The following is a 24,613-nucleotide window of genomic DNA, read 5'->3' on the forward strand; positions in this document are numbered from 1 at the left end:
CCACAGACAAATGAACTGAAGACGTTACATTCAGGATTGCTCAGCTCGTGTTTATCTAAATGTGTAGTCTGTTGATCTGTTAGGTATTTTCCTGCTTGATATTCTTACTAACTGCAAGGCATTGATTTCATAGTTTACCCACTCAGGCTTACATTACTACATAAATTAAAGGCTGTCAGCGAGAACTATGCAAACAATGGCTAACAAACCATCTATTGTAAGCACCACAATAACAGGCTTGTTGGAAGGAGAGGTTGTTTCTGAAAGCCACTAAAAAGACAGAGAATAAAAACATTTTTCTCCCTGTGCATCCCTCTGGTGATTGAATCATCTATTTCTCTGCAGGAGTCAGCAAGAGCTCTGCAGTCTGATGACCAAATGCCCTTATATGTGCTTAGTATTCAGGAGAGGGCTGAGAAACTGGCCTCTCAGTTTGAGGGCAAACCAGTTGGACCACAGGTGAAATGTTTTATGCAGACAGCTTAGTGTCTGGCTGGTATTTATACACATGAATGAAGGAGTATAAAGTGTTTGGTGGACTTGCTCTGTTGGTCAACTTTACTTGCTTAGATGACTTACATAATCATGTGTGTATCTCCAAGAGCAGCAGTGAAAGACAGCAGTGGTTGGTCAGTCACATCAAATATGCATCAGTTTAAACACTCCTGATGTGGATGTGATATCTACCTTTCATGTCAGAACAGCACAGGTGCAAAGATTCACAACCTCCCAGTACAGGACTGGGCCACAAAAACCCTTAGGAAGGAAATTCACTGCATTGCTTTTGTATTATTATCCTGGAAATGTAGTATATTGAATAGGAAAGTATTTAATCATATATTACAGTGGAATTAATATATCCTTTTAATAGTACCAAACCAAAACAATGCTATCTCACACTCCCAGTACCACACTATGGCCACTTGGGGTGACACCATTGTACAATATTATCACGATATTTAAATCATGATATTATCATGATATTGCAAAATCCTATATTGCGACATACTCGCGCAACAGCAGGAGTGAGAGTGAGCACTTGGCACCATCTAGTGGACTGAAACTTCAATTGCTAATCCACAAAAGTTTATTGTTTATTATAGTAAAAATAAATGCTAAAAAACAATACTCTGTGTCTCAAAAGTGAGTTAATAGGGCCACGTACAATAGTAAAAATAGTACAATATTTCACTGTATCGATTTTTTTTAATACAACCACCTAAAAAACAGGCTCAGAACTTGCATAGTTGGCAAGTGTTGATTTCAAAATGCTTTGAACAGTTGTTAAAGCTGAATTGTGTTGAACTGTGTACTGTTGTGTCCAGTCCTTGTTGTCAAAATTGTTAAGAACCTGATGTAACAAGTTTCTGTTCTTCCTATAATGAACTGCCCCCTCTTTTGGTTGCAAAAACATCAGTCTTTGAATGCTAAGGTAATAAAACTATGGATTCAACAACTAAATCCACAGTTGAAGTAATTTCCTCGAGCAAATGCATCAAATAAGCAGTTTGGTAGAACAGCTTTTTGTAGACGTATGTTTTTCGGAAGAATTATCTAAAGATTTTAGTGAGTCACTTGGCTTTTGTTCAAACACACAGCAGAAAAAAAAGACGCCTGTATGGCGTCACATTGTGACCTCAAACCTTAATGTACCATCCTTTGTGCATCGCACCACTATAAAAAATGCTTGTTTTTGAAATCCTAACAGTGTCTTTGGTGCTAGAAGATGCAACAGTGATCTGTGTTTGTGCATCTGAGATAATCTTTGGCCTGGAAAAGTCAGCAGCAGTTCTGGATGATATAGTGTTGTGGAGTTATGGAGGTTGAGGTCTTAACTTGTAGATGCAGTAAGTTGGTAAAGTAAATAAACTGACCAACAGGCTTCTCTCCTCAAGCTCATTACTACCTAATCCATACCTATTACTCATATTTACATTTGTTTGATAATTTACTGAACTTTCTTTCTCAACATTTCTAACTCACTTCCTCTCCTCCTTCGTTTTTGTGGAGACAAAGAAAAAGCCCTCGCGCTTTTTTATGGATCAGTGGCACCTGGTCCGAGTCCATCCTCCCCCTGATTCTTCCCCTTCTTCCTCTGACACGTCGAGACAGGTAGTCGATTCACGCCTGCAAGGAATGTGGTGTGGTGGCGCTAACACGTGGCAACCTACACTCTGTTGTTGGTGAAAGCTACATTGTCTCACTGTGAAGAGTGCTTAACATCGCTTGAGCTCACTAAGGTTTAAAATGTGATTGTTAATCCTTTACTGTAGCTGTGATAAATATGCAGATGAGTCCCTGTGATAATTGATCTGATGTCATTATAATCTCAGATGGGTTGTGCTTGATCTGAATTACAATTCCCGTATTATATTTGCCAAGGGAGTGCCTTGTTGTTGTTGTTGTTGTTGTTTTTGAATGTGAGAAGCAGAACATCTATTTGCAAATGCAGTGAAACCACAGCACAAAAAAAGTAAATGTTGCTCAAATCTCATCTGCGTTTGGAGATTTCATGGCTTACTTTTGTGACCTCGCATCTCGTCATGCTGTGGATCAGAGAGATGATTTGTTGTCTTCTTTTGTGATTAAATCTAATCCTGGTATGGAGTGAAGCGAGATTTTAAACTAAAAATGGTTGCATTTGTTGGTCTCGTAAGTCGGATAATAAAAATCAGAATGGTGCTTTTCATCATTTTGTGTGTGTGTGTGTCTGTGTGTGTGTGTGTGTGTGTGTGTGTGCATGTCAATGAAAACGGCATCTTTTAAACACGTGTGTTATCATTCAGTAGTTTTCTTCAGGAGTATTATTTTTATTTCCACTCTGTAGTTCAAAAATCCCATGTCCACGACTGGTAAATGTTTGGCTGAAGGCAGAAGTGATTTCATCAGCACTGGAGTTGTTTATGAGCCAAAACATGTTTGTTTGTTTTCCTCAAGTTCTTCACTCAAGCATGGAAACATTGCGACGTCGTGTCTAATGAACCTGTCGCTCTACTTCCGTCAACGCCGTCTGTGTGTGTTTAACACACACTGCCATGCCTCTGTACCACCTCACACACCTCACACACCTCACACACTCCACAAATTTCCTTTTCCCCCTTTATTTTTTTATTGTTCTTTGTTTTTCATCCCTCCTTTTCTAATGTTTCTTCACCTCTCCTTGTTTCCTCCTAATGCTGGTTAATAGCACTATGTAAGGATGTACACTGGGGGAGTTTGCTCATTGGCTGAGCAGATAGCGAGTCAGCTTCAGTCTCAGGAAGAACCCAAGCCCGTACCTGAAAAGAGGGATTTGGTAAGAACATTGTTGACCTCGGCGCTGGATTGAGGGCAACATGTGTTTAGAGTGTTGTTGTGAACAGTGAGCTGTGATTAATACACTCATTCACTTACATGTTGTTCGTTCTTCTTTTACAGTTGAACCCTGATCCATCTCCCTTTACCTCTAGAGTGTGTTTGTAACAGAAGTTTGTAGAAGAAGAGTGTGATGAAAGTTTTGATTGTCTCTAATGATAAATAACCCTTTGGCTGTGATGTTGTTATTAGATTATAAAATAGCTCAATACCCAGAGCACTTTGACAGTAGCCCGGTGAGATTGTGGCTTGATGATGTTTACAGTTCTTCCCATTCCTGTTTTTATTTTTTTCGCCTGCTTAAATTATTTATCTTTCCACAGGGTTCCCTCCGAAAGGAGTTCCCCGTCAACATCGGAGGCAGCGACGTTTGCTTCTTCTGTCGGAAGCGCGTATACGTGATGGAGAGGCTCAGCGCCGAGGGGAAGTTCTTCCATCGCAGCTGCTTTAAGTGCGACTACTGTGGCACCACACTACGACTGTCCTCTTATGCCTTTGATGTGGAGGATGGTAAGAAGACAGCGCTTATGATTTTCTCCATCCAGTAAATGTCATAAACTTTACACAACAAACATGGACAAAATAAACATGTATTTGACTTAATGCACAGCATCAATCAGAACACTTAACAAGCTGTAAAAGTTCATCAATCCATTAAAATGTGTGAGTGGTTGCATAAAAAGCTCAACTCACTACTTAAAGGGGACATATTATGCAAAATGAACTTTTTAATAATTGAAATCCTTATATTTGGGACTCTGCAGGCCCCTATCAGTTTACAAAGTTGTTTTTGTGGTCCTCCTCAGTTTAAGTACACGAGATAAAACATGCAATGTTGACTTCTGCGCTCACTGAGACGTCACAATGCGCTACATTCCTGGAATTGTTGTCTTGTGGAGCTCTGCTTTGTCTGTAAAAAACATGCAAGAGTGCTGACGAGGCCAACAGTATCTGAAAAACCGGAAGTCTGCGAGGGCCAAGAAAAGTTCTATTCTTGGCTCCACAGTGCAGCACAGAGTTCTACACAAACTTCCAGCCTCAAAGGATTTATCTGTCCAGTAGATACATGTTATATATGACAGCAATGTGCCTGCTACAGCCTGCAAATGATCACTTTTCCAAAATGCTAACTGCTGTTAGCTCCCAGTTTTTAAGGTGGAACTTTAAGGTGGACCTAAAGAGATACTACTAAACAGAGCATTGTGAACTGTTTTGTCAGAGTGATTGAACTGCTGTGGTGCTTCATCCTTATGGTATTTTGACCAAAGCATGACACAGACATGTTCATTAGGACACCAGGGAACTAGATATATGTTATACATTTATTAAATGTTTTTCCAGACCAAACGATTACTTGATTAATCGTGAAAATAATCAACAGATTAATGGTTAGTTGCAGCTCTTCATACATCTGACTCAAAAACAACAGGATGAACGGACTGAAAGCAACAAATGAACTGCACAAAATGTGTCATTAAGTCCAAGAAGCTCTTACCAAACAAAAATGTCAACACCTTTCAGTTTTAAATGTGTAAATGTGACCGTACGACAAACCACAGTGACCCTGAGAGCAAAGTCTCATTCCACATTTTTCTTCCTCTGTGAAGTCTTTATTGTGCTCAAGGACAAACAACAGATTGTTCAACAAGACAGAATAACTTGTTTGTCAGAATTTGTCACGGGACATCAAACCCACTGATGGTCTCAAATAAGACAAAAAAAAAAAAAAGGAAGTAATTTTTCCATGTGTTTGTTTATTTATTCATTCTAGTAACGTAACAGTCACACAGTCTGCTTCTGCAGAGCAGACGCAGCGTATGGAGGCTGTGAGGTAGAGAATATTCACACTCATTCATATATGTATTGATTTATTCAGCTTGTTTTCTCTTGTCTGTCTCCTTTGTCCTGCAGGCAAATTTTACTGCAAGCCCCACTACTGTTACCGGCTCTCAGGCTATGCTCAGAGAAAGAGGCCTGCTCCCTCCCCTGCTCCAATCACAGCTAAGGTATCTCTTTTTTATTGACCGATGGTGTCTGAAATGAAGAAATGGACTAAGCTGTGGAGTAGCTTCCTTGCTTTGACGTGATCTGTCTCCGCCCCCTTCGCAGGAGAGCCTCATGCCCCAAACCCCTGTGTCGACCGTAGATGCCCCTGGAAGGGCGATGGCAGCCGTGGCCTCATCAGCTGAGCTCCAGCCCTCAGGTACCACACTTTCCTCTCTTGCTGTGGCAGTTACACCCTGCTGTCTGGCCACGGTCGTGGGAGTTCCTCTGCGCACCGTCTGCCGCACGCTCTTGTGGATCTGCCACCAGGTGGCACACAACCCCCTAGATTCTCCCTTCCTGTGTATCTACTGCATCTACCTCTTTTGCTGTTTCAGCATCAATGTCCTGCTCAACCTCCTCTAGCATGACTCTCTTTTTCTTATTTCTTATTTTTCTTATTTTACTCCTTGCCAACTAAGTTGACTGTGTAGATGTAGTTGATTGTATCGCCTCACAGAGGTTGCGGAGTGTAATTTGTCTCTGTCTCAGTAATTGATTTATTTCTTCTCAAGATGCAGCATTCTTTCCGTCTCTGTTAGTCCCCACTGTACGGCTCGCAAATGGCCAAGACAGTTCAGGAATGTTCTGGCAGAATGATTTTAGAGATGAATGTTGCATCTAAACTTTTTTGGTTTGTTTCTCTTGGCTTGGAAATTAAAAAACAAACAAAAAACCCAGAGTTTGGCAGACTGGTCTGGTCAGCAGTATTAACACTGCTACTGAAGATCAGTTAAAGTTCTATATTTATCCATTTATTTAACTTTATATCCCTTTGATTGTTTGTTTACCCGATCAAAATGTTATCCTGCCTGTGTTTTAATGAAAAGCCAAGTTTTATTCTTTTGTGTGTGTAACATCAGTGCCTCCTGTGATTGCTCTCTTTTACCCCAAACCTCCTCCTGAGTGATGTGTTTCTTTTAGAGCCTGCTTTTCCGATGCCTTTTGTTCTCTTTGTAAACCGTTTTTGCACCCTCAACCCTCTGTATCCCTATATCTATGCCATACTGTGGTGAAGTGCCTGCTTTTGTGAGCTTTACCTTTCCCCCTCCTATCAGAGCAGTTTGAAACTGAGAGCTTTACTAGTGTTAGAATTAGTGCCTGCGATTGGTTTTGTTGTGATTTTTTTCCACTCCTCTGTCGCTGCCTCTCAGCTTCCCCGTCCTCCTGCATCCCTCCACTGCTCAGCTACCACCCACACAAACACCTCATCAAAAAGTCCATGTTTTCTGATTTTATCGTTTTGCATATTGTAGTTAAATAAAAAACTCCAACTCGACTAGAGCTGAAAGGCCGATAGAATGTACGGTGAATGCATCAATTGGAATTAAAGCAAGTCAAATGTAGGCCTGCTGCACTGTGTGGCAAGTATAGTCTTATAAATTCAAATAAAATGTATTCATAGTTGACGTCAAAGTATAATAAACATGCTGTTTTTTTTTTTATGAAATAGTATAATTATATAAATAATAATACATTTTTACATACATTACAGATACATACAGATATCTTCTGATGTTAAGTAACAATTAATAATATATTTGAATTAGCTGGATTTAATAACCTGACTTAGATTTTTAGTAATTAAAGACCCATCATTTTGTTTTCTCAAATCCTTTATCCATAATAGCTAAAAAAGTAAAAACATGTACAAACAAAGGAAAGTAAAAAGGTAATTGCTTGCGTTGCACCTTTAAATGTTTTGGTTGGTGATGATAAGAAGGTAAGGCTTATTTCCAGCTGTCGTGCATTTTCAGACACCTTGTCTTGTTAAGTAAAAATATCGATAAATAAACCTAACGCCAGTTTTTCACAAAATAAGACACACTTTGCTTCACTGTCAAATGTCACACCTTTTTGAGTCATTTACATTCTGACAGTTTTAATTGGACGACAGCTGTATCTCTGCTTAAGTGAGGAGAGAATGTACGATAATATAATGCTTTAAAGCACTTTAGCAGTTTGCAGTCTTTTTAAGACACAGTTTTAAAATGTGCTTCTCAGGATGGGAAAAGGGCAAGGCACCAACCTTGTACCTATAATAGAAGTATTTTAAAATGTTAGACTTACTTGTGTTTGATGATAACTTAATGCAATAAATTCTGTAGATCTAAAGTTGGTGTGTTGTTGTCAGTTTGTCCTTAAAAATACTAATCGACTGTGGTATTGGTGGAAGCAAGTCCGTAGAAAGCACAACACAATCGGGTGAAAATGCTGTTGGATGTGTGATGGATGCGGCCAGATTTATATTTTCACACTCAAAGAGTAGAGTTCTCCTGTGAGACTTAAATGTCTCCTACACTGCAGAGAATGATGCTGTGTGCTCCTCTCCTCCTTTTGTACCGTCCTGATTCTCAGTTGTGTTTTGTGTTCTCTCTCCTCTGCCTTCTCACCTCCGACCCGCCCTGATGTCTTCCCTTAACCTGGGGATTCTCAGGAGCTGAGATCAATGGACTGCAGGAGCCGAGCCTGGCTAAACGACTGCGGGGAACGCCGGAGCGTATTGAGCTGGAGAACTACCGTCTGTCCCTGCAGAGGGAGGAGGAGCTGGAGGAGGTGCCCGAGGAGACGCTGGCAGAGCACAACCTCAGCAGTGTGCTGGACAAGGCCACGGATGCTGACTTAGGCTCCAGGTAGGAGCATAACGGCACACACAAGACTACTGTGTGCTCGCAATATACTGTATTAATGCTTATTGGGATTAAAAACACTTACAATACGTTAATCGTGGTGAATTTCTATTATCATGATAATCATGAATGAATTCACGTGACTTGAAAATCCTGTCTAGCTCAGCAGCATACAGTCCCTGTGATTTACCTTTTAATGCACCATTCGATCCAACTTTATTTATAAAGCACATTTAAAACAACAGAGTTGCACCAAAGTTAAACACTGGAAGAAAAGAAGCCTGCCTAACAGTTAACGTCAACTTAATCCAGAGTTGTGAGCAGTGACAGCAAAAACCTGATCCCCTCTGAGCTTCAGCCTGGTCTTAGGGACAACCAAGGTCAGGGGTCAGCCGACCTTAGGGCCCAAGAGGGAGCGTTATGGCTGAAGCAGATCAGAGGACCAGACCTTTCAGACATTTAAATACAATTAGAATAATTTTAAAAACAATTCTAAAACACACAGGGAGCCAATGAAGAGTGTAAAGGGTTAAAAGCTAGCTTTCACTAAATAATAAAGTATCTTATCTGCGATGTCATTGGCCACCGCTAGTGCAGACAGAAGGCTGCACCTATCTAAACAATGTTGTATTAAAACATATTTTTCAGTCATCGCATAAACTGTTTTTGGTCAGGATAATTGTGATGTAACATTTTTAAAATGGTCCCATGGGTATTGTATGCATACAGTCTTTCTCATCAGACAAAAGAACCAAAACATAACAGGTGACAAAAGTGCTTTACAAAATACGAGGGTTACAGACAGACAGCATTAAAAACAGATGGTAAAAACAAATTCATGAAACATAAATCAAAGCATAAAAATACCAAGTAAAACACAAAAGACTAAAAAGTGAACTAAAAATCCAAAAAAGTTTGGATTTAAAAAGGCTCAGGTCAGTGATGGTGAATCTCACAGAGGAGCTTATTCCAGAGTCTGGGGGTGAGAACTGAAAAGGCTCGGTCACCCCAACATTTATATCCTGAACGTCAAGCATAAACTGGTTGGACGACCACAAATAATCTGCCGTACTTATAAACAGTTGAAATTTCTGTTAAATAGGCTGCGGCGAGGCCAATAAGGGCTTTAAAAACAAACATAAAAAGTTTTAAATCAATTCTGAAATGCGCAGGTAACCAGTGGAGAGAATAAAGTATTGGAGAGTGATGAGCTCCAAGTCAAAATGCTTAACTGCAAGTCAGTAAACGCATTGTTTTGTTGTAAAAGCAACAGAAAATATGATAAAGAGACACTGGGTAAGAGGTTAAAAGGGTGAAATACATATATAATTAATTCAATAAGTATAAAAAGTTTAGAAAAATGGATGCAGAAAAAAAAGGTAATTAGCAGATCAGAAATATGTTGTGACGCTAAATCAGTGGCACATTTAAAGAAGTCGACTGATATCTGATATGTTGGCTTTTGTGAGGAATGATTCTCGTATGCGCTTACGTCGCCTGTTGCCTGTTAAGTACTTGCACTAATGCTGTATTTAAACCTTGTTCTTTAACAGTAGCTCAGAGTCTGACATGGATGAGGAGGATGAGCAAGAGGACCAGGACCAGGACCAGGACCAGGACCAGGACCAGGACCAGGATCAGGACCAGGATCAGGAAGAGGTAGAGCAGCAGCTTTATAGTCCCTCGGATCTCGGTGGCGTTCCCTGGAAGGAGGCGGTGGAGCTTCATGCCAAACTGAGAGGAGACACCTGTGACGAGGATGAGGAGGAGGAGGATGCTCTGGGTGACGCAGTCAGCAGAGATGGTGAAATAGACGACGAAGAGGAGGAGGAGGAAGAAGAGGATGATGAAGATGATGAGGAGTCAAGTGAAGGTACATTTATATTTCACTTTTTGTGCGATCTGTGTCTGTGTGTTTGTTTGTTGTGCGTTTTCTGTTGCTCAAAACTCTCCTTACTTTTTATCAGAATATATATATATATATATCCATGTGTACTTTCACCGTGTCAAACATTACTCTCCTCTTCCTTCCTCCTTTTCCACATCTTCCTCCTCTTCATCAACTCCCATCATGTCCATCATGTCCGCATTTTTTTTTCTTTCTTTTTTTTGTCTGGTGGGGCTGTGTCTCCCCCTGCTGGCAGAGGGAGATTACTGCCCCTGGGACAGAGAGCTTCAGTCTGGCCTTTGGCTGGAGAAGTACCTCACAGATGAAGAGGATGTTGGTACATTTAAAGGTAGCAGCAGAACCTGCCTGTGAATGTGTTTGCAGTAACTTTTGAGTGTGTGGTTTAATCCTGGCTGGTTTGGGTTTCATTTCAAAGAATATCTACTTCTTTTCCCTCTCTTTTTATTGTTATTATTATTATTTTGTTTATTATTTGTGGTTTGGTTTGTTGATCGCCTTGTGTTTTTGAAAGAAAGAGTGTTTCTTTTCACTTTAACCTGCTTTTTAATACATTTGATTTTGTACACGGCTTTAATATACTAAACTGAGAAATACCAGACAGTTTTGTGTTTTCCATCTAGGTGCTGCATATGTAAAAAAAACCAGTATATTTTTGAAGCTCACTACCATGGTTTGACTTTTTTTTGCAGTGCAGTGCATGCAGCCTCCCTCTTCATTGCCTCAGATATTTCTTTTTTTAATACCAATGAATTCTAATAGTTTCTCTGCCTCTTCCTCATGTTTGTCATTTCCTTCCTGTCATTTTCCTCTTCCTCTGTGTTCCTCTACTACTCCCTTATCTCTCATTGTCTGCGTCCTCCTTCATGGTTTCTCACAACCTCACCGCAACTATAAAACCCCCAACGCTGCGACACGCGGTGACGCGCTCATCTAGCTAGGAACCTAAAGATTCAACAGCTCTTGCAGCCTGTGGATCCTCAAGCCATTCCAGGTCTGGTGAGAACTCACCTGGACTCTGAGGGAGACAAGGACGGTCAGCTGACCTCAGCTTCCCAACTCTCACAACCCTCTGAGCTCACACAGGCCTCCTCCACAGGTAACCCTAACCCAGAGGAGCTGGACACCTGGTTGAGGTTGTGTGCCTCACACTGTTAAGGATCAGGGTCTAATTTTCAGTGTGGCTGCTCTGTGTTCTGTTGTAATATTTGTTACGTGTTGTGTATTTTTTGTTGTTGATTGCTTTTTGTGTTTGTGGAATGTCTAATTTTGTTCCAGTCTTTTAATTTTGTCATTCAGAGTCACTGTTGGTCTGCTGGGATGAACTTAAAGTTCTCCATTCACATCCCAGTGCACCACTTAACCCCCTCGTCAGTTCCTTTTGATTTTTGTTCTGCTTGATTCTTTTGTGTTCTGCCGTTTTCTTTCCCATGTGTCTAATTACTTTGCTGTTATTTCCCCCGCCATCTATCCCTTGTTGTTCCGTATCTTTGGGTTTGAACATAGCACCTGCCCACACATCCGCCCGACACGAGGCAGTGAGAGTCTGGTTGGAGTCCATGTCTGGAGGTAGCTCAGACTTCAAAGGGATCATTGCAATCCCGCCTTAGACTCGCACTCTATTTGTCTGTTAGCATGGCCTTTTCCTGGAGCATGCAGCAACACGTGTGGGGACCAGTAAACTCACGAGCATGCATGATATAAGGCTATCACTCCTGAGAGTTGGGAACAGAACAGCATCTGTATTTCAACTTTCATAACCCTGTCTCTCACCTTATCCTTTTCACCACTCAGAAATATGTTTGTTTTTTTCTCTTTGCTTAGCTTTGTATTCCTGCAGTGTGATGTTGTCACAGACCCATTAAACTATTAAGGCTTTTAAACACTCAATACCACAGAATTTCTTTCCACGATGGGTAAAATGTGAGCTGTTACCGATATATTTTTGGACTAACCCGTTAATGGCACTTGGTGACAAAGTCCAGAGAATGAGGCTGTTGGTATTTTATTAACTGGTAAAAAGCTTGAATGAATGGAATGAGCCTTATTTTAGATTCATGGGCAGCACTTGTGTTGTGGGTTAAAAGCTTGAGTTCACCAGAAACAGATGTTCTTTCCAGTACATGTGCTTGTGTGCGCACACGTGAACAAAGGCCTTTTGTAAGTGCATTTATCACAAACGGCGGCTAATGTTGTGATAGCATTTCAAAAATGCACAAATTATTTTTACCTGTTACTGTTTTATTGGTCTCTTCCAACAAATTTACTAGCAAGAACTCAACTGATGTCATTAACATTTTGGTTGTGCTTTTGCTTGGTTTAAAAGTTCATCCATCGCCAAATGGATAACTGCATGCATTTACTAATGCTTGTTCTTATTTATAGGCAGATTCATATTGTATTATTTTATTTTTTTATTTGAGAGAGCATTTTCCTTAAATCATTCAGTGAGAAAAAGACTTTAGTTGTGAAGTCTTTTCATATCTACCTTTAATATCTTTGCTCCACCCTTCAAATTTATCTTTTTTAGCTTTTTTGAATTCTACAGACAATCACAAAGGTTCTGTTGAGCTTAGGATGGTAGGATGTTTCAAAGGGATCAAAACTCTGTTAATGGCTGAAGGCATCATGTTTTACCCTCTCAACTCATTTCTTGACACGTGTCTTTGTTGCGACAGAACCTTGTGAGGATGAAGACCTTGAAGCAGAGGCAGACACCCCAGAAATGGAGCCTGGTACAGAGATGGATCAAGGTGAACTCGACTCAAACGAGCAATAATGAGCATGAGCCAATAATACCTCTGATCCAGAAAGAGCCCATGATGACAATTTACAGGAACATTTTTAAAGTTCTCTATAATGATTCAATATTTGATAATGTTTTTATACCAGATGACATCCCTTCAGATGCTGAAGCTGAGGCTCGTTTGCACCGATCAGAGCAGGGTGAGGAACTTCTTGAAGACGACCAGAAATCAGAAAGTGGGGGAAAAGCTTCCAGTATTGGTAAATGTCACTTCTCTTTCTTTGAAATTGCTCACTTGCTTATGTCTTAGAAGAATCCACGTTGACGCAGCACATTTTTCTCGTTTGTGCACACAGAACCATCCAGCATCAGCCCGATTCAGAAAGAAGACGTCATCCTTTCCCCTTTCAAACTGTCACCACAACCTGAGACACAGGTAACATAGCACCAGACTTAACAAGTTGAAGGTATTTGATTGCAGTTTTGAGTAAATCCTGATCTATGTTCTCTCTTTCTCTTGCAGATACCTCTTGTGAAGTCTCCTGACACCTGCTTTTTCCCAGATCCTTTCACACCAGAGGAAACGAAGCCTAAGGGGATGACGCTGCCTTCTCCAGCTGCTAGAATCCCCCTGCGCCCTTCACCTGCTCCTTCTCCTGCTCTGGCCACTTCTCCCGTCAATGACTTTGCTACATTGCCACCCAGTTCTCCCACCAAATCACCTGCTGCCTCTCCCATCACGCCAGGAATTAAGTCACCCGTCAGTTCCACCGTCAAGTCTCCTGTCAGCTCACCCATGTGCTCTCAGCCCACACTGCTCCCAGAGACTTGCACTCCTAAATCTCCAGTTTACCCTCACTCTATTTGCCCTCTCACAGGTAACCCTCTCTCCCCACTCTGTTCCCAGCCTCTGCCTTGTCATGAGCCAACGTCACCACTCACCTCAGACTCACCTGTGAGAACGCAGCCTGTCCCTGCGGTCACTTCAACACCCATGAACAAAACTGACAAGGGCACGCCTGAGCCTCCGAAGTCTATAGACTCCTCAACAGAGGAAAGTTCTTCTAAAAAATCAGACATCATTGAGGAGTTTTGGCTAAAGAGTGCTGAGATAAGAAAAAGCCTTGGTTTGACTCCTTTGGATCGCAGTAGTAAAATCTTAGAGAAGAGTGTTGTACAGGCTCCAACACAGGACACAACTCCTGTAAAGACAGAGTCTCCTGACATGTCTGAGGGACAGAAGCCTGCCTTAACTGGTCGCACCGTTATTCGCAGGCTGAACATCACTCTTGAGGGTCAGGTCATTACACCCCTCGCTCCCGTGGAGCCCAAGGGCAAGGTCTCTGATAAGTGGGACCTCAGCAGCAGCTCTGGCTTGGGTCTGAATGGTAGCATGGTCACTAGCCAGACCGCAAACAGTGACAGCTACAGTATGTCCGACTCCACTATGCTCACTCCACCCTCCAGCCCGCCACCGCCTGTGCCTGCTAATCAGTCGCCAGCTGTGCTCCGACAGCAGAGACACCAAGTGTCCTGGAGCAACGGGACAGAAAAGGTTCCATCGGAGCGTGCCAAAGAGCCCGCGAAAACCAAGACTCCCGTCCCTTCTCCAAGGACCCAGCTGAGTCCTGTGTCTGCACCCAAGCCGGCACCAAGGAAAGTCTCATCACCACAGGCAGAACCAGAGCCAGCTCCAGTGGTTGTCATGAGGGAGAAGAAGAAGCCTCGACCGGCAGAGGCAAGGAAGTCTTTCGTGGAGACAGTGGAGGAGATTCCGTTTGCCGATGACGTGGAGGAGACGTATGATGAACGGACACCAGAAACGAGCATGAACAGGTACAAGACACCACCAACGAGCAAGCCCAGCAGAGAAAAACCTCCGCTGCACCTGGCTCTCGCAAAGGAAAATGGCAAACCCAATACAGCAAGCAACGCCGTTATCAAGCAACAAAGAGCGACTCAATTCTCCACCGAGGCCAAGGAGATCGCCGAGGAAAGAATAAGGGCCAGAGAAAAGTCGGTCAAGAGCCAGGTCCTGAAAGATGCCATGGCCAAGCAGCTGAACAAAATGAAAGAATCTGACATTGACAAGGGTGCCATACCCAAAGTAGCCTGGAGTGTGACCCCAGATACTGCTACTAAAAGTAAGAAGTCAGCCGGCTCACCCAAGACATCGGCTGTGAAAGCCCTGGAGTCAAAGAAGGCGGAGACTCTGCCAGAGCGTTTCTTCAACAGCAACAAGAGCCTCGACAGCTCGGTGGCTTCGTCTGACGGCTCCTCTACGAGCAAGAGCAAGAAAAGAAACTCCCTCTTCTCTCCGCGCAAGAATAAGAAGGAGAAAAAAGCCAAGAATGACAGCAGCAGACTCTCTGGTGCAGAGGAGACGCCGCACAAACACAAGTCTTTATGGAAGGCCGTGTTCTCGGGTTATAAGAAGGACAAAAAGAAGAAGGGGGAGAAATTGTGTCCGGGTTCGCCGTCCTCGAGCTCCACCACTCAGGACTCTGGGAAAAAGAGAGCATCATCTCCTGGGACGTCGTCAGGTGAGAGAGGTGATCCAGTGCTTGAAGTCCGTTTTTGAATTTGAGGGTGGAAACAAATTTCTTTACTTCTTCCATGTTTTCAGACTTAAAAACACGCAGAAACTTGAGCTTCTCCGAGGACTCGGACCTCTCCTGTGATGACGTTCTGGAGAGATCCTTCCAGAAGTCAAAGGCAGATGTGAGTAACAAAAAAACACTGGCATGTAAAGCATCGCTGACTGACTTACTTGATGGTGGAACTAAGATGTTTTATATTGTAAACACCTCTTGACACTGAGTAAAAACTAGCTTTTTAAAGCATAAACAATAAGGAATCTCTAGTTAGGACGAATCATCATTTTCATGAAGATTCAGAACCGTTTCAGTGTCCAAATGTTATTCCTGGTCTGTTTGAAGTATTAAAATCAAAATGTCTGTCTCTGTTTTGCTTCCTTAAAAAAAAACTTTGCTTTTGAATAATTTCTTCCACATTATAGCGACACACAGACATATTTGACCTAGTGTCAGATTTGCAAAAGGGAGCGAATAAGGAGGAGAAACTGCACAAGGAGAGAAGGAGAGAGTTAAAGGAGAGAAGGAAGGTGAAAGAGAGGCATAAAGAGATAGAGCGGGAGAAAGAGGTTGATCGAGAAAAGGAGAAAGAAGATGATGAGGTATTGTGCAGTGGTGGTGAATGATTTTGAATTTCCTATCAACACTTAGAGATGTGAATTTTATTTATTTTTATTTAACCTTTATTTAACCAAATAAATGACCCATTGAGATCAATATCTCTTTCGCAGGGTGACCTGGTCAAGAGAGGCAGCAGCACATCAATAGTTAAATAAGAAGCAGGAAATGCAAGATCTTCACAGCTTTTCCTTAACTTGTCCTTTGGCTTTTGTGACTGACCTAAAAAACAGTTTATTTATATATTAATTTAACCTTTTTTTTTATTATTATTATTATTTCGTGGCATTTGAACAAAAGAACACAGCGATGTGTTAAATATGCATAAGTTACTAACTGAGGTATGAGTCATACCTCAGTTAGTATCTGCTCTGGAGACATTTAACACACACACACACACGCATTTCTATAAAATAAGCTCATATGTTTGAATGAGTTTGCATTGATTGTGTTGATGGCTGAAACTCAAAATGATCATCTGCACTGTTTTGTGGTCTGTGTACGTGTATCTGGTGGTTTAGATATAGATCCAGTAGAGCTCACATCCAGAGGCATGAAGGGAAAAGAGAGAGTGGGTGGTTCCATTCCCCCCCCACAAATATTGATCTGAGTTTGGATAAATACACCTTCAGAAATTCAAGGTCAAAGGTGTTTCATGCCAGGTCTTGTGTTAGAGCCCAGATGAATTGTCTAGTGTGTAGAACATTGATGATTATACTTTTCTAGATTTGTCTTCTCGGTTTATGGGAAGAAAAGTCTCTGAAGTATTTGCTCTTAGTCTGTTTCGTGATTTGTGATTTAGTTGTTGTTAGTCTCGTTTCGACTCGTTTTGAATTAACACAGACACGTTGGGACAGTGTATTAACATTGCCTGTTGTGTTGTATCATACCTGCTCAGTTATTGTTTGTTTGTTTGTTTTTATTTTGACCAATTTAACATAATTCATTAACCCATTTTAATCATATCACCTGTATCATGTTTGTTTCCTCCCCTTTTTCTTTTTTTTTTATGTTTTATGTCGTCCCCCAAGTCTGTTTATGTTCCTCACGCACTGGCGTTCAAGAGATCATACGCCACAAAGGTAGTATTACATACATTCACATTCATAACCCTCCACCACACACACACTCCCTAACCCCCACGCATGTGTCGGTTATAACACTTTATGTGCATCAGGCCTCAACCTGTAACTGTCCTCTCTGGATGCATGTGACAGTCGGACCGCAGCACTCGCTCGCTCACTCACTCACTCACTCACTCACTCACTCACTCACTCACTCACTCACTCACTCACTCACTCACTCACTGCTGGAAATCCTCTCTGTCAAAAACACAGTCGTTCTCACCTTTCTGGTGACTTTGATACTTCTGCCTTTCTGTATATCAGGTTCCTGTCTGACTGTTATAATGATTAACTTGCTCATCTGTCACTGTGTCACTGTTACAGTCTGGTGTAACTGTAATAACACATTTTCCCTCAGAGCGACTCTCCTTTTGCTTTCTCTCACTACTTGTTCCAGCCTTAGGGGAAAATGCTCTTGCTTACACTCACACACTTATTACTACAGAAGGTTCCAATGTGACGATAACAGCAGCTTATGTTAGTGTCACATGTTTTTACAAGATGTTTATGTTACAATGAAATGATAATGTGTGAAGATGGAAGGAAGAATAATGTGTTGTTGATGTTGATCCACTCTTTCTAGAAGATGCTCCTCTCCTCTCCTCTCCTCTCCTCCTCTCCTCTCCTCTCCTCTCCTCTCCTCTCCTCTCCTCTCCTCTCCTCTCCTCTCCCTCTCTCTCCTCTCCTCTCCTCTCCTCTCCTCTCCTCTCCTCTCTCCTCTCCTCTCCTCTCCTCTCCTCTCCTCTCCTCCCTCTCCTCCTCTCACCTCCTCTCTCCTCTCCTCTCCTCTCCTCTCCTCTCTCCTCTCACCTCCTCTCCTCTCCTCTCCTCTCACCTCCTCTCCTCTCCTCTCCTCTCCTCTCCTCTCCTCTCCTCCTCTCCTCTCCTCTCCTCTCTCCTCTCCTCTCCTCTCCTCTCCTCTCCTCTCCTCTCTCCTCTCCTCTCCTCTCCTCTCCTCTCCTCTCCTCCCTCTCCTCCTCTCACCTCCTCTCTCCTCTCCTCTCCTCTCACCTCCTCTCCTCTCCTCTCCTCTCCTCTCCTCTCCTCTCCTCTCCTCTCTCTCCTCCCTCTCCTCTCCTCTCCTCTCTCCTCTCCTCTCCTCTCCTCTCCTCTCCTCTCCTCTCCTCTCCTCTCCTCTCCTCTCCTCTCCTCTCTCTCCTCTCCTCTCCTCTCACCTCCTCTCCTCTCCTCTCCTCTCCTCTCCTCTCCTCTCCTCTCCTCTCCTCTCCTCTCTCTCCTCTCCTCTCCTCTCCTCTCCTCTCACCTCCTCTCCTCTCCTCTCCTGCGGAGCCACTTGTACAGATTATCAGCTCCTAAAAACAAAGAAGAAAAGTCAACTTAATCAGTTTTTCTTGTCTTAACAGAAAACCTACACAGAGGAGGAGCTGAATGCTAAGCTCACGCGACGAGTGCAGAAAGCTGCTCGTCGACAAGCGAAACAGGAAGAGCTGAAGAGGCTGCACAGAGCTCAGGTAACTGACCACCTGTCACTCTGCACCAAGACCACATGATGAGGTGTTTATCTTTAGTGTCTGTGGTAATATGTTGGTCTTTTTGCAGAATAGATTTTTGCACATGTTGAAAACATGGTGTATGAAAACGTATCACCAACCTTTTTACTTATGAGTATCTGCTGATGCTGAGTCTCAGTTTGTTACTTGTCAAACTACTATTACTCAGATATAAAACAAATAGTCACTCCCAGTAAAATAAATAATATTCCTCACTGAAGTTCAGAGAGAAAGAACAGACTTGTTTGTCATCTGTCTGCTCTGCTGCTGTGAGGAGGAGGAGGAGGAGGAGGAGGAGGAGGAGGAGGTAGAGAATGTGGAGGCATCAGCTCTCTCTTAGCAAAACAAACACTGTGTTTGTTTACAACATGTCGTTTTAATCCAACCCGAATGGTGGGAATATTGTTTCTCTACGTGTTTACTGAACAGGTGTTTTGATCCTGGTGTCACTGTTTTAAACCTGAGTTACAGCTGTGTTCTCTCACAGTGTTCCCACAAGCATGTACTGTGTGTGTGTGTGTTGTGTTTGTGTCTTTGTGGGGACCAAAACTCATATAAATCATAGAGAGTGAGGTCATTTTTGGCTGGTCCTCACATCTGTAAATGGCTTTTTCTGGGGGGTTAAGACATGGTTTTAGCACTTAGTTGTGATGATTACGGTGACTCTGAGGACACATTTTGATTCAAACGCGACCTTGTGAGGACATTATGGGCTGGTCCTCACATCTATAATGGAATTTCTGAGGGTCAAGACTTTAGGGTGATTCTTCGAATTTGGTTTAGGTTAGGGTGAGGTTCAAGGTCAGGCATTTAGTTTTAATGGTGTTCTCACTCAGAATGTTGTACAAGAATGTATACGAGCTCAGTGCAGATGGGACCAAATAAACTGGAGTGGATCCAAACGAGGCATTGGAATTATATCAAACACAGATTATATGAAATAAATAATGAAATGACCAAAATAATAATGTCACTGCTGTAAATGATTGTGTGAAAGTTGATCTGTTGTCTCTGAGACTTTAGGTTCAGAATCAGGACATTTCATGCATGTTCAATGAGGTTTGCTAGAACTCAAGGAAGACTAGTACGTTGTTATTGCAGCTACTGCGAGTTTTCTCCTTTTCCTGTTTTCCTACCACTCCTATGTGAATCCCTTCCCCTCCTGGGATGAGTCCCGTATTCATGCTTTGGTCAGGAAATCATGTGCGATTGATGTTGTAAATCCACATCAGGCTTCTTCTCCACTGACTCAGCTCTTCTCCTGGAGCTGCAGTTAACTGGCTTGAATGTTGCCTCCTGTTAGTGGTTATTTACTGAGCCTCGACCGCTGCTTCTCATTTAGCTCCTGTTGCTGCATCTTACTGATAAAGTCGAGCCCCGAGATTTTCTAACTAAGCACTTTCTGCTCATTTTGGACAGACTGTATCTCATTGTGAACCTCTTAAACCTGTTCAGCCACCAATTATTTTATAGTAAAGTGCTGTCCATACTGTACAATTGATGTGTTGGCAAAAGGCAAATCTCTCTCGTAGTCACGGGTAAATATATTCATTTATTTCACCTTTATTATTCTCTATCAGACAGTCAAAAACTAATGCCACCTGCAGCAGCACAGACTATAGTAATCCATCACTGTAATTGTACTGAAGTATTCTAAAATGATAATAATTGCCTTAAAAATGTTCCTGCCACTTTAAGAGCTCACAGTTCATATTTTATCATTAGTGGTTAGACGCATTGGTCGTAGAATTTTTACTTCAAATCTGATTTTTTTTTACCTGACTGACTCCACAGACATGGTCCATATCCATCTACAATTTCTGCTCCTCTTTTTGATGGAGCAAATCATTCAGCGGCAAAAATCTCCTCTCGGCAAAGAAAATGACTTTGACTTGAGTCAAACTGTCCTGAAAAAGATTTGAGCAGCTTCCTCTCCATCACTGCCTCCTCTTCCATGTCACTGCCAATAAGAAGTGAGAGCTTGGAGTCGAGAGATGAGAGAGAACGTTTGTGAAATCATATTTTTAATGCCAATGGGAGGAGGCTGGAGACATCAACACGGGTGGAGATTACCTGTACCTTTACTGAACTTTCACCAGAATAAACTTTTGCACCCGCTGCAGCTCTGCAGCTGCTTCCTGTCGAAGGTTTTTGGACGAATTGACTTGTAATTCACAGTGAATGTTATTGTTCTCTGTGAGACAACTTGAGTTGTTTTTATATAAAGTGTTGTGCTGCCACTGTTTGTTTTGCTTGCGCTCGAGTGCATTTCATTAACGGTGTCACCCTGCCCCCCCCCCCCCCCCCCCCCCCCCCCCCCCCCTCAGATTATCCAGAGACAGTTGGAGCAGGTGGAGGAGAAGCAGCGGCAGCTGGAGGAGAGAGGTGTAGCTGTGGAGAAAGCGTTGCGAGGAGAAGCAGGTAAAACAACTTGTCACTTACACCTTCATGCATTTTAAGAAAAGAAAAAAAGGAAACAATCAATGTGGTCATTCAATGTGTAGCAGAGCTGCTTCTGCTGCAGCTCACACATTTCCACTGAATTTAAAGGTGAAGTAAGTGGCCTTGTGAGACAATTTTTATTGTTATTATAATGTCAGTTCATTCCTCTCTATTGCTCTGCGGGGATTAATTATATCAAAGATTAAGATGATGAAACATAAAAATGCATTACCTCACAAAGGCTGCCCTTTTGCCATCACTTAGATCACGTTGAAGTCGCCGTCTGCGCTTCATTCAGTTGTTCTCAAGCGAGCAGAAATGCAGCTTTGTCACTTCAAAGTAATAAACCCCAATTGTTCTTGACAAGGGACGATCACAGACGATCCACCTCTGAGATGAAGAAGACATCATTTAGCAGCGAGCAGCGCAGTTCATTATTGTGTAGAGTTTTATCAGCGTGTGAGGCATAAACTGTGCTCAGTAGCAATAACACACCTCTTTATTTTTGTATGGGAGTGTGGAACGTTATCCTCTGCAGACCTGACAGCTTATTCCGTCCTAAATTATTGTAAAAAAATAAAAAATAAAAATTGTATCATGCAAATGTAATCTAGATGCGCTGAACATGATCATTCCCTCTAATGTGACACTTCCTCACCAACCAAATAACCATTTACTTTTCCCCCATCAGCTGTTCCTGTAATCAAATGTTTATGTTTTAACTTGTTTACCACTCTATTCTCTTAAAGGATTGTATAAAGGTACTTATACATTACCCAAACAGCACAAAAGAAGATCAGGTATTAGATTTAGTTTTCTTTTCTTTGATTAAAAAAAATAAATAATGACATGTGACAATGGCTCCATCTGTGATGACACACTGCAACAGTTCTCCATCTCTGAACGTTGTCGATCCTGTTTGTTCATGACATGTCATCGTCAGTCTGAGCTGCATGCAGTCGGTGTCTCAACATAGATTTGTGTGTTTTCATTCTGAATGTATTTTGTCTTCACTGCCTCTCAACGAGGAGAGTTCCTGTACTCTAGACTCAAATCACGTTAGGTTATTTTTTTCTCTTTCTATAATGTGATCAAAAATCAAACTGAAATTGTTTTAGTGGCTGACGTCTCCCTTATCACAATATTTTCTGCAGGTATTTGCTATGGCTGAGTGACTGAGTGATAGAGATGTTTGCCAGGATCGTGTCTATTACTTTTTTTTTTAAAGTAATATATAATCTATAAAATGAGAGTTCTTCTGCACTCTGAGCTCTTATTTACCACTCAGCTGCTCTTTTTCAATAGCAAATATCTAAGTATCAAACATTGGTCAAAGTGGATTGGATCGTACGCGAGTGCAATTTCAATTCTTCTCTCGTTGTCTGAGCGCAGTGCAACTTCAAATCGAATCAAATGCACTTGGTAAGAGCTGCTTTGTCAGCGCGATGCTGTTAATTGTGTGAAATTAAGCAGACTCAAGTGCAACACACAGCAAGACAGCAAATCTATGTAACTGCCTGTCATCATATTTTTGGGAAATGTCATGTTACACAACACAAACCACATTATGCACCGTGGTGAATACTGATGGACTCTCTTTGTTCTGTGTGTGTGTGTGTGTGTGTATCTGTGTGTTTGCAAGAACATGCATGGTTTGCTGAGGATTTTTGTTTGTGTGCCCAGTTTGGGGCTGTGTAAAATAACTCCTATCTCTAATATATCCCTGTCATTGTAGACTATTGGGGAGATTCTAATTACAGTGAAATCCTGGACTTGCATCTGGGCGGTATGTATTTCAAATCTGTCGCTTTGAAACTAACCTAATGGCTAACCCTATCTCCCCTCCCTCCCACTTTTTTTTTTTTTTACTACTTGAGCTTTGCACCCCTCATATCTCCCTTGAATGCTGACTGACTGACTGGTTGGTTGGCTTGTAGCCTCCATGCAATACTTTCTGTTTTTAATACTTGTTCCTCCCTCTTCCCCCATTCCCAATTTCCCCCATCCCTTCACCCTCTGTGGGTTTTTAGTTCAGACACTCTTTACATCAAACAGAGATCAGACACTTGGCCTCATGCTGTCCTCTTTAGATTGTCTTTGATCTCCATAAACTTATGAATGATGAATGAACAAATTAATGAGTAACGTATTTGTTGCTCTGCAGCAAAGCACGTCTGCAAACTGCAGGAAGAGATACAAACTGCAGTGAGAGGCAGAGCTGAAGAGCAGTTCAGTGAAATACTGCATGTACAGGATTTAGGTGGCTGTGACTTTTTAATACCACAGTGAACATTTTACCTTTTTAAAAAATAAGTATTAGAAATTTTAGCAAGTAGTATTTAACCCTTTAACACCGAGCACATCAATGACGACACGTTTGCACAAGCGTACTTTGCATTACCGTAATTATGCCACAACAAAATTACAGCAGTTTCTGAAAGCTGAGAAGATAACACGCAAAATCTCGTGTTCTTGTGCAACTATACTTTTTTTGTTTATCTCCACTTAGTCATGGGACATTTTCTGGCACATCTGGTCAAAATAAGCAAAAAAAAACCCAGACATTTTGAGGCTTAGACGTTAAAGGGTTAAAGATAACAAGTGGTAACAAGAATGTGGATCAATACCAGACTTATCTCTTAAATTAAAAATGACCCAGTATAAAGACAACATGTGCTAATCTGCCTGTTACTTTACAGCATATACTAGATTTCTGCTCTAAGATTATGTGAATCTGACCCTTTCAAGTCTCGCCTAAAATTGTCAATATAATGTTTGTTGAAAGGAAAGGTTTCAAACACAGTGTCACGCACACTTTTCTTTGCACAGAGCCCTAAATACCCACATCTTCTGTGCATGTATTTTATAACCTGCTCCTGATCTCACTCACACCCTAACCCTGGCCTGACTTGCAGCCTCCACGCTGATCTCTGTGCTGCTTTAGTTTTGTCCTTTTTTTTGCCTCGGCAAAGGCTTCCTTGACTTTCTCATACCTGCTCAGTTGCACAACTCCATGAGTATTAATGAGTGTGTGTGTGTGCATAATCTGGCGTGTGTAGTAGTGTGTATGTGTAATCCCTTGACCCTCCGCTGCTTTGTCTAATTGTGATTAGTCAGCTGTGTCTGGGTAAGACGTCATGTGGTGTATGTTGTTCTCTCTGTAGACTGTGGCCTTGTTTGAACATGAGTCGATGGCATCTTTTGTTTTCCTCCTCACGTCTGCTGTGAAGTCTGCAGACTTTTTATATAAAAAAAAGTGTCTTTGTCATTGTATTTACAGCGTGAAGGAGGAAAAAGGGCGTATCCTCATATTTAATCAGGGCCTGTGCGTCTCTGTGTGGGTTTTTTGCTGCTGGTTGTTGTCACTAATCAAACAGGAGATTGTGTGGAGCTTTGATTTACAAATTAATGTTGATGACTTGGCTTATCGGGGTCACGAGGTGTCATCGATTCTAATATTCATTTTAAACTGGGTGTGGTGTGTCTGCACAAGGACATTTTGTTCCCTGAAGGCTCGTCTTGTCTGTCTGCCTTGATCGAGGGATGAGGAACTGTAACTGTGACCCAACATCATATTTTAAGGTGCATAGTTGCTGTATCAGCATGGCTGTGCTTGAGCCCTGCAGGGGGCACCAACACTATAGC

At 42.0% G+C, this 24,613-nt stretch overlaps 1 protein-coding gene across 11 annotated transcripts in view; it reads left to right on the forward strand.

Annotated features, from left to right (window-relative positions):
• The window catches only part of mical3a (microtubule associated monooxygenase, calponin and LIM domain containing 3a), an 88,780-nt gene extending 64,986 nt beyond the window's left edge, over nt 1-23,794 (forward strand). For 5 of the 11 annotated variants that reach the window (XM_083893441.1, XM_083893438.1, XM_083893446.1 and 2 more), the window contains 21 exons: nt 346-459; nt 2,011-2,112; nt 3,188-3,295; nt 3,678-3,864; nt 5,266-5,360; nt 5,464-5,557; nt 7,835-8,030; nt 9,581-9,900; nt 10,172-10,264; nt 10,871-11,032; nt 11,440-11,502; nt 12,612-12,686; nt 12,826-12,939; nt 13,036-13,115; nt 13,203-15,222; nt 15,306-15,400; nt 16,923-16,973; nt 18,380-18,487; nt 20,854-20,947; nt 21,718-21,768; nt 22,704-23,794. In XM_083893441.1, the coding sequence (XP_083749567.1) occupies nt 346-459; nt 2,011-2,112; nt 3,188-3,295; nt 3,678-3,864; nt 5,266-5,360; nt 5,464-5,557; nt 7,835-8,030; nt 9,581-9,900; nt 10,172-10,264; nt 10,871-11,032; nt 11,440-11,502; nt 12,612-12,686; nt 12,826-12,939; nt 13,036-13,115; nt 13,203-15,222; nt 15,306-15,400; nt 16,923-16,973; nt 18,380-18,487; nt 20,854-20,947; nt 21,718-21,768; nt 22,704-22,792 (4,311 nt within the window). In that variant the 3' untranslated portion in view covers nt 22,793-23,794. The remainder of the gene's footprint in view (nt 1-345; nt 460-2,010; nt 2,113-3,187; nt 3,296-3,677; nt 3,865-5,265; nt 5,361-5,463; nt 5,558-7,834; nt 8,031-9,580; nt 9,901-10,171; nt 10,265-10,870; nt 11,033-11,439; nt 11,503-12,611; nt 12,687-12,825; nt 12,940-13,035; nt 13,116-13,202; nt 15,223-15,305; nt 15,401-16,922; nt 16,974-18,379; nt 18,488-20,853; nt 20,948-21,717; nt 21,769-22,703) is intronic. The other 6 variants (XM_083893443.1, XM_083893440.1, XM_083893445.1 and 3 more) reach the window with 4 other exon arrangements.
• The last annotated feature ends 819 nt before the right edge of the window (nt 23,795-24,613 follow it).

This window comes from Microchirus variegatus (assembly GCF_963457635.1).
Source record: "Microchirus variegatus genome assembly, chromosome: 8".
Taxonomy (NCBI): Eukaryota; Metazoa; Chordata; class Actinopteri; order Pleuronectiformes; family Soleidae; genus Microchirus; species Microchirus variegatus.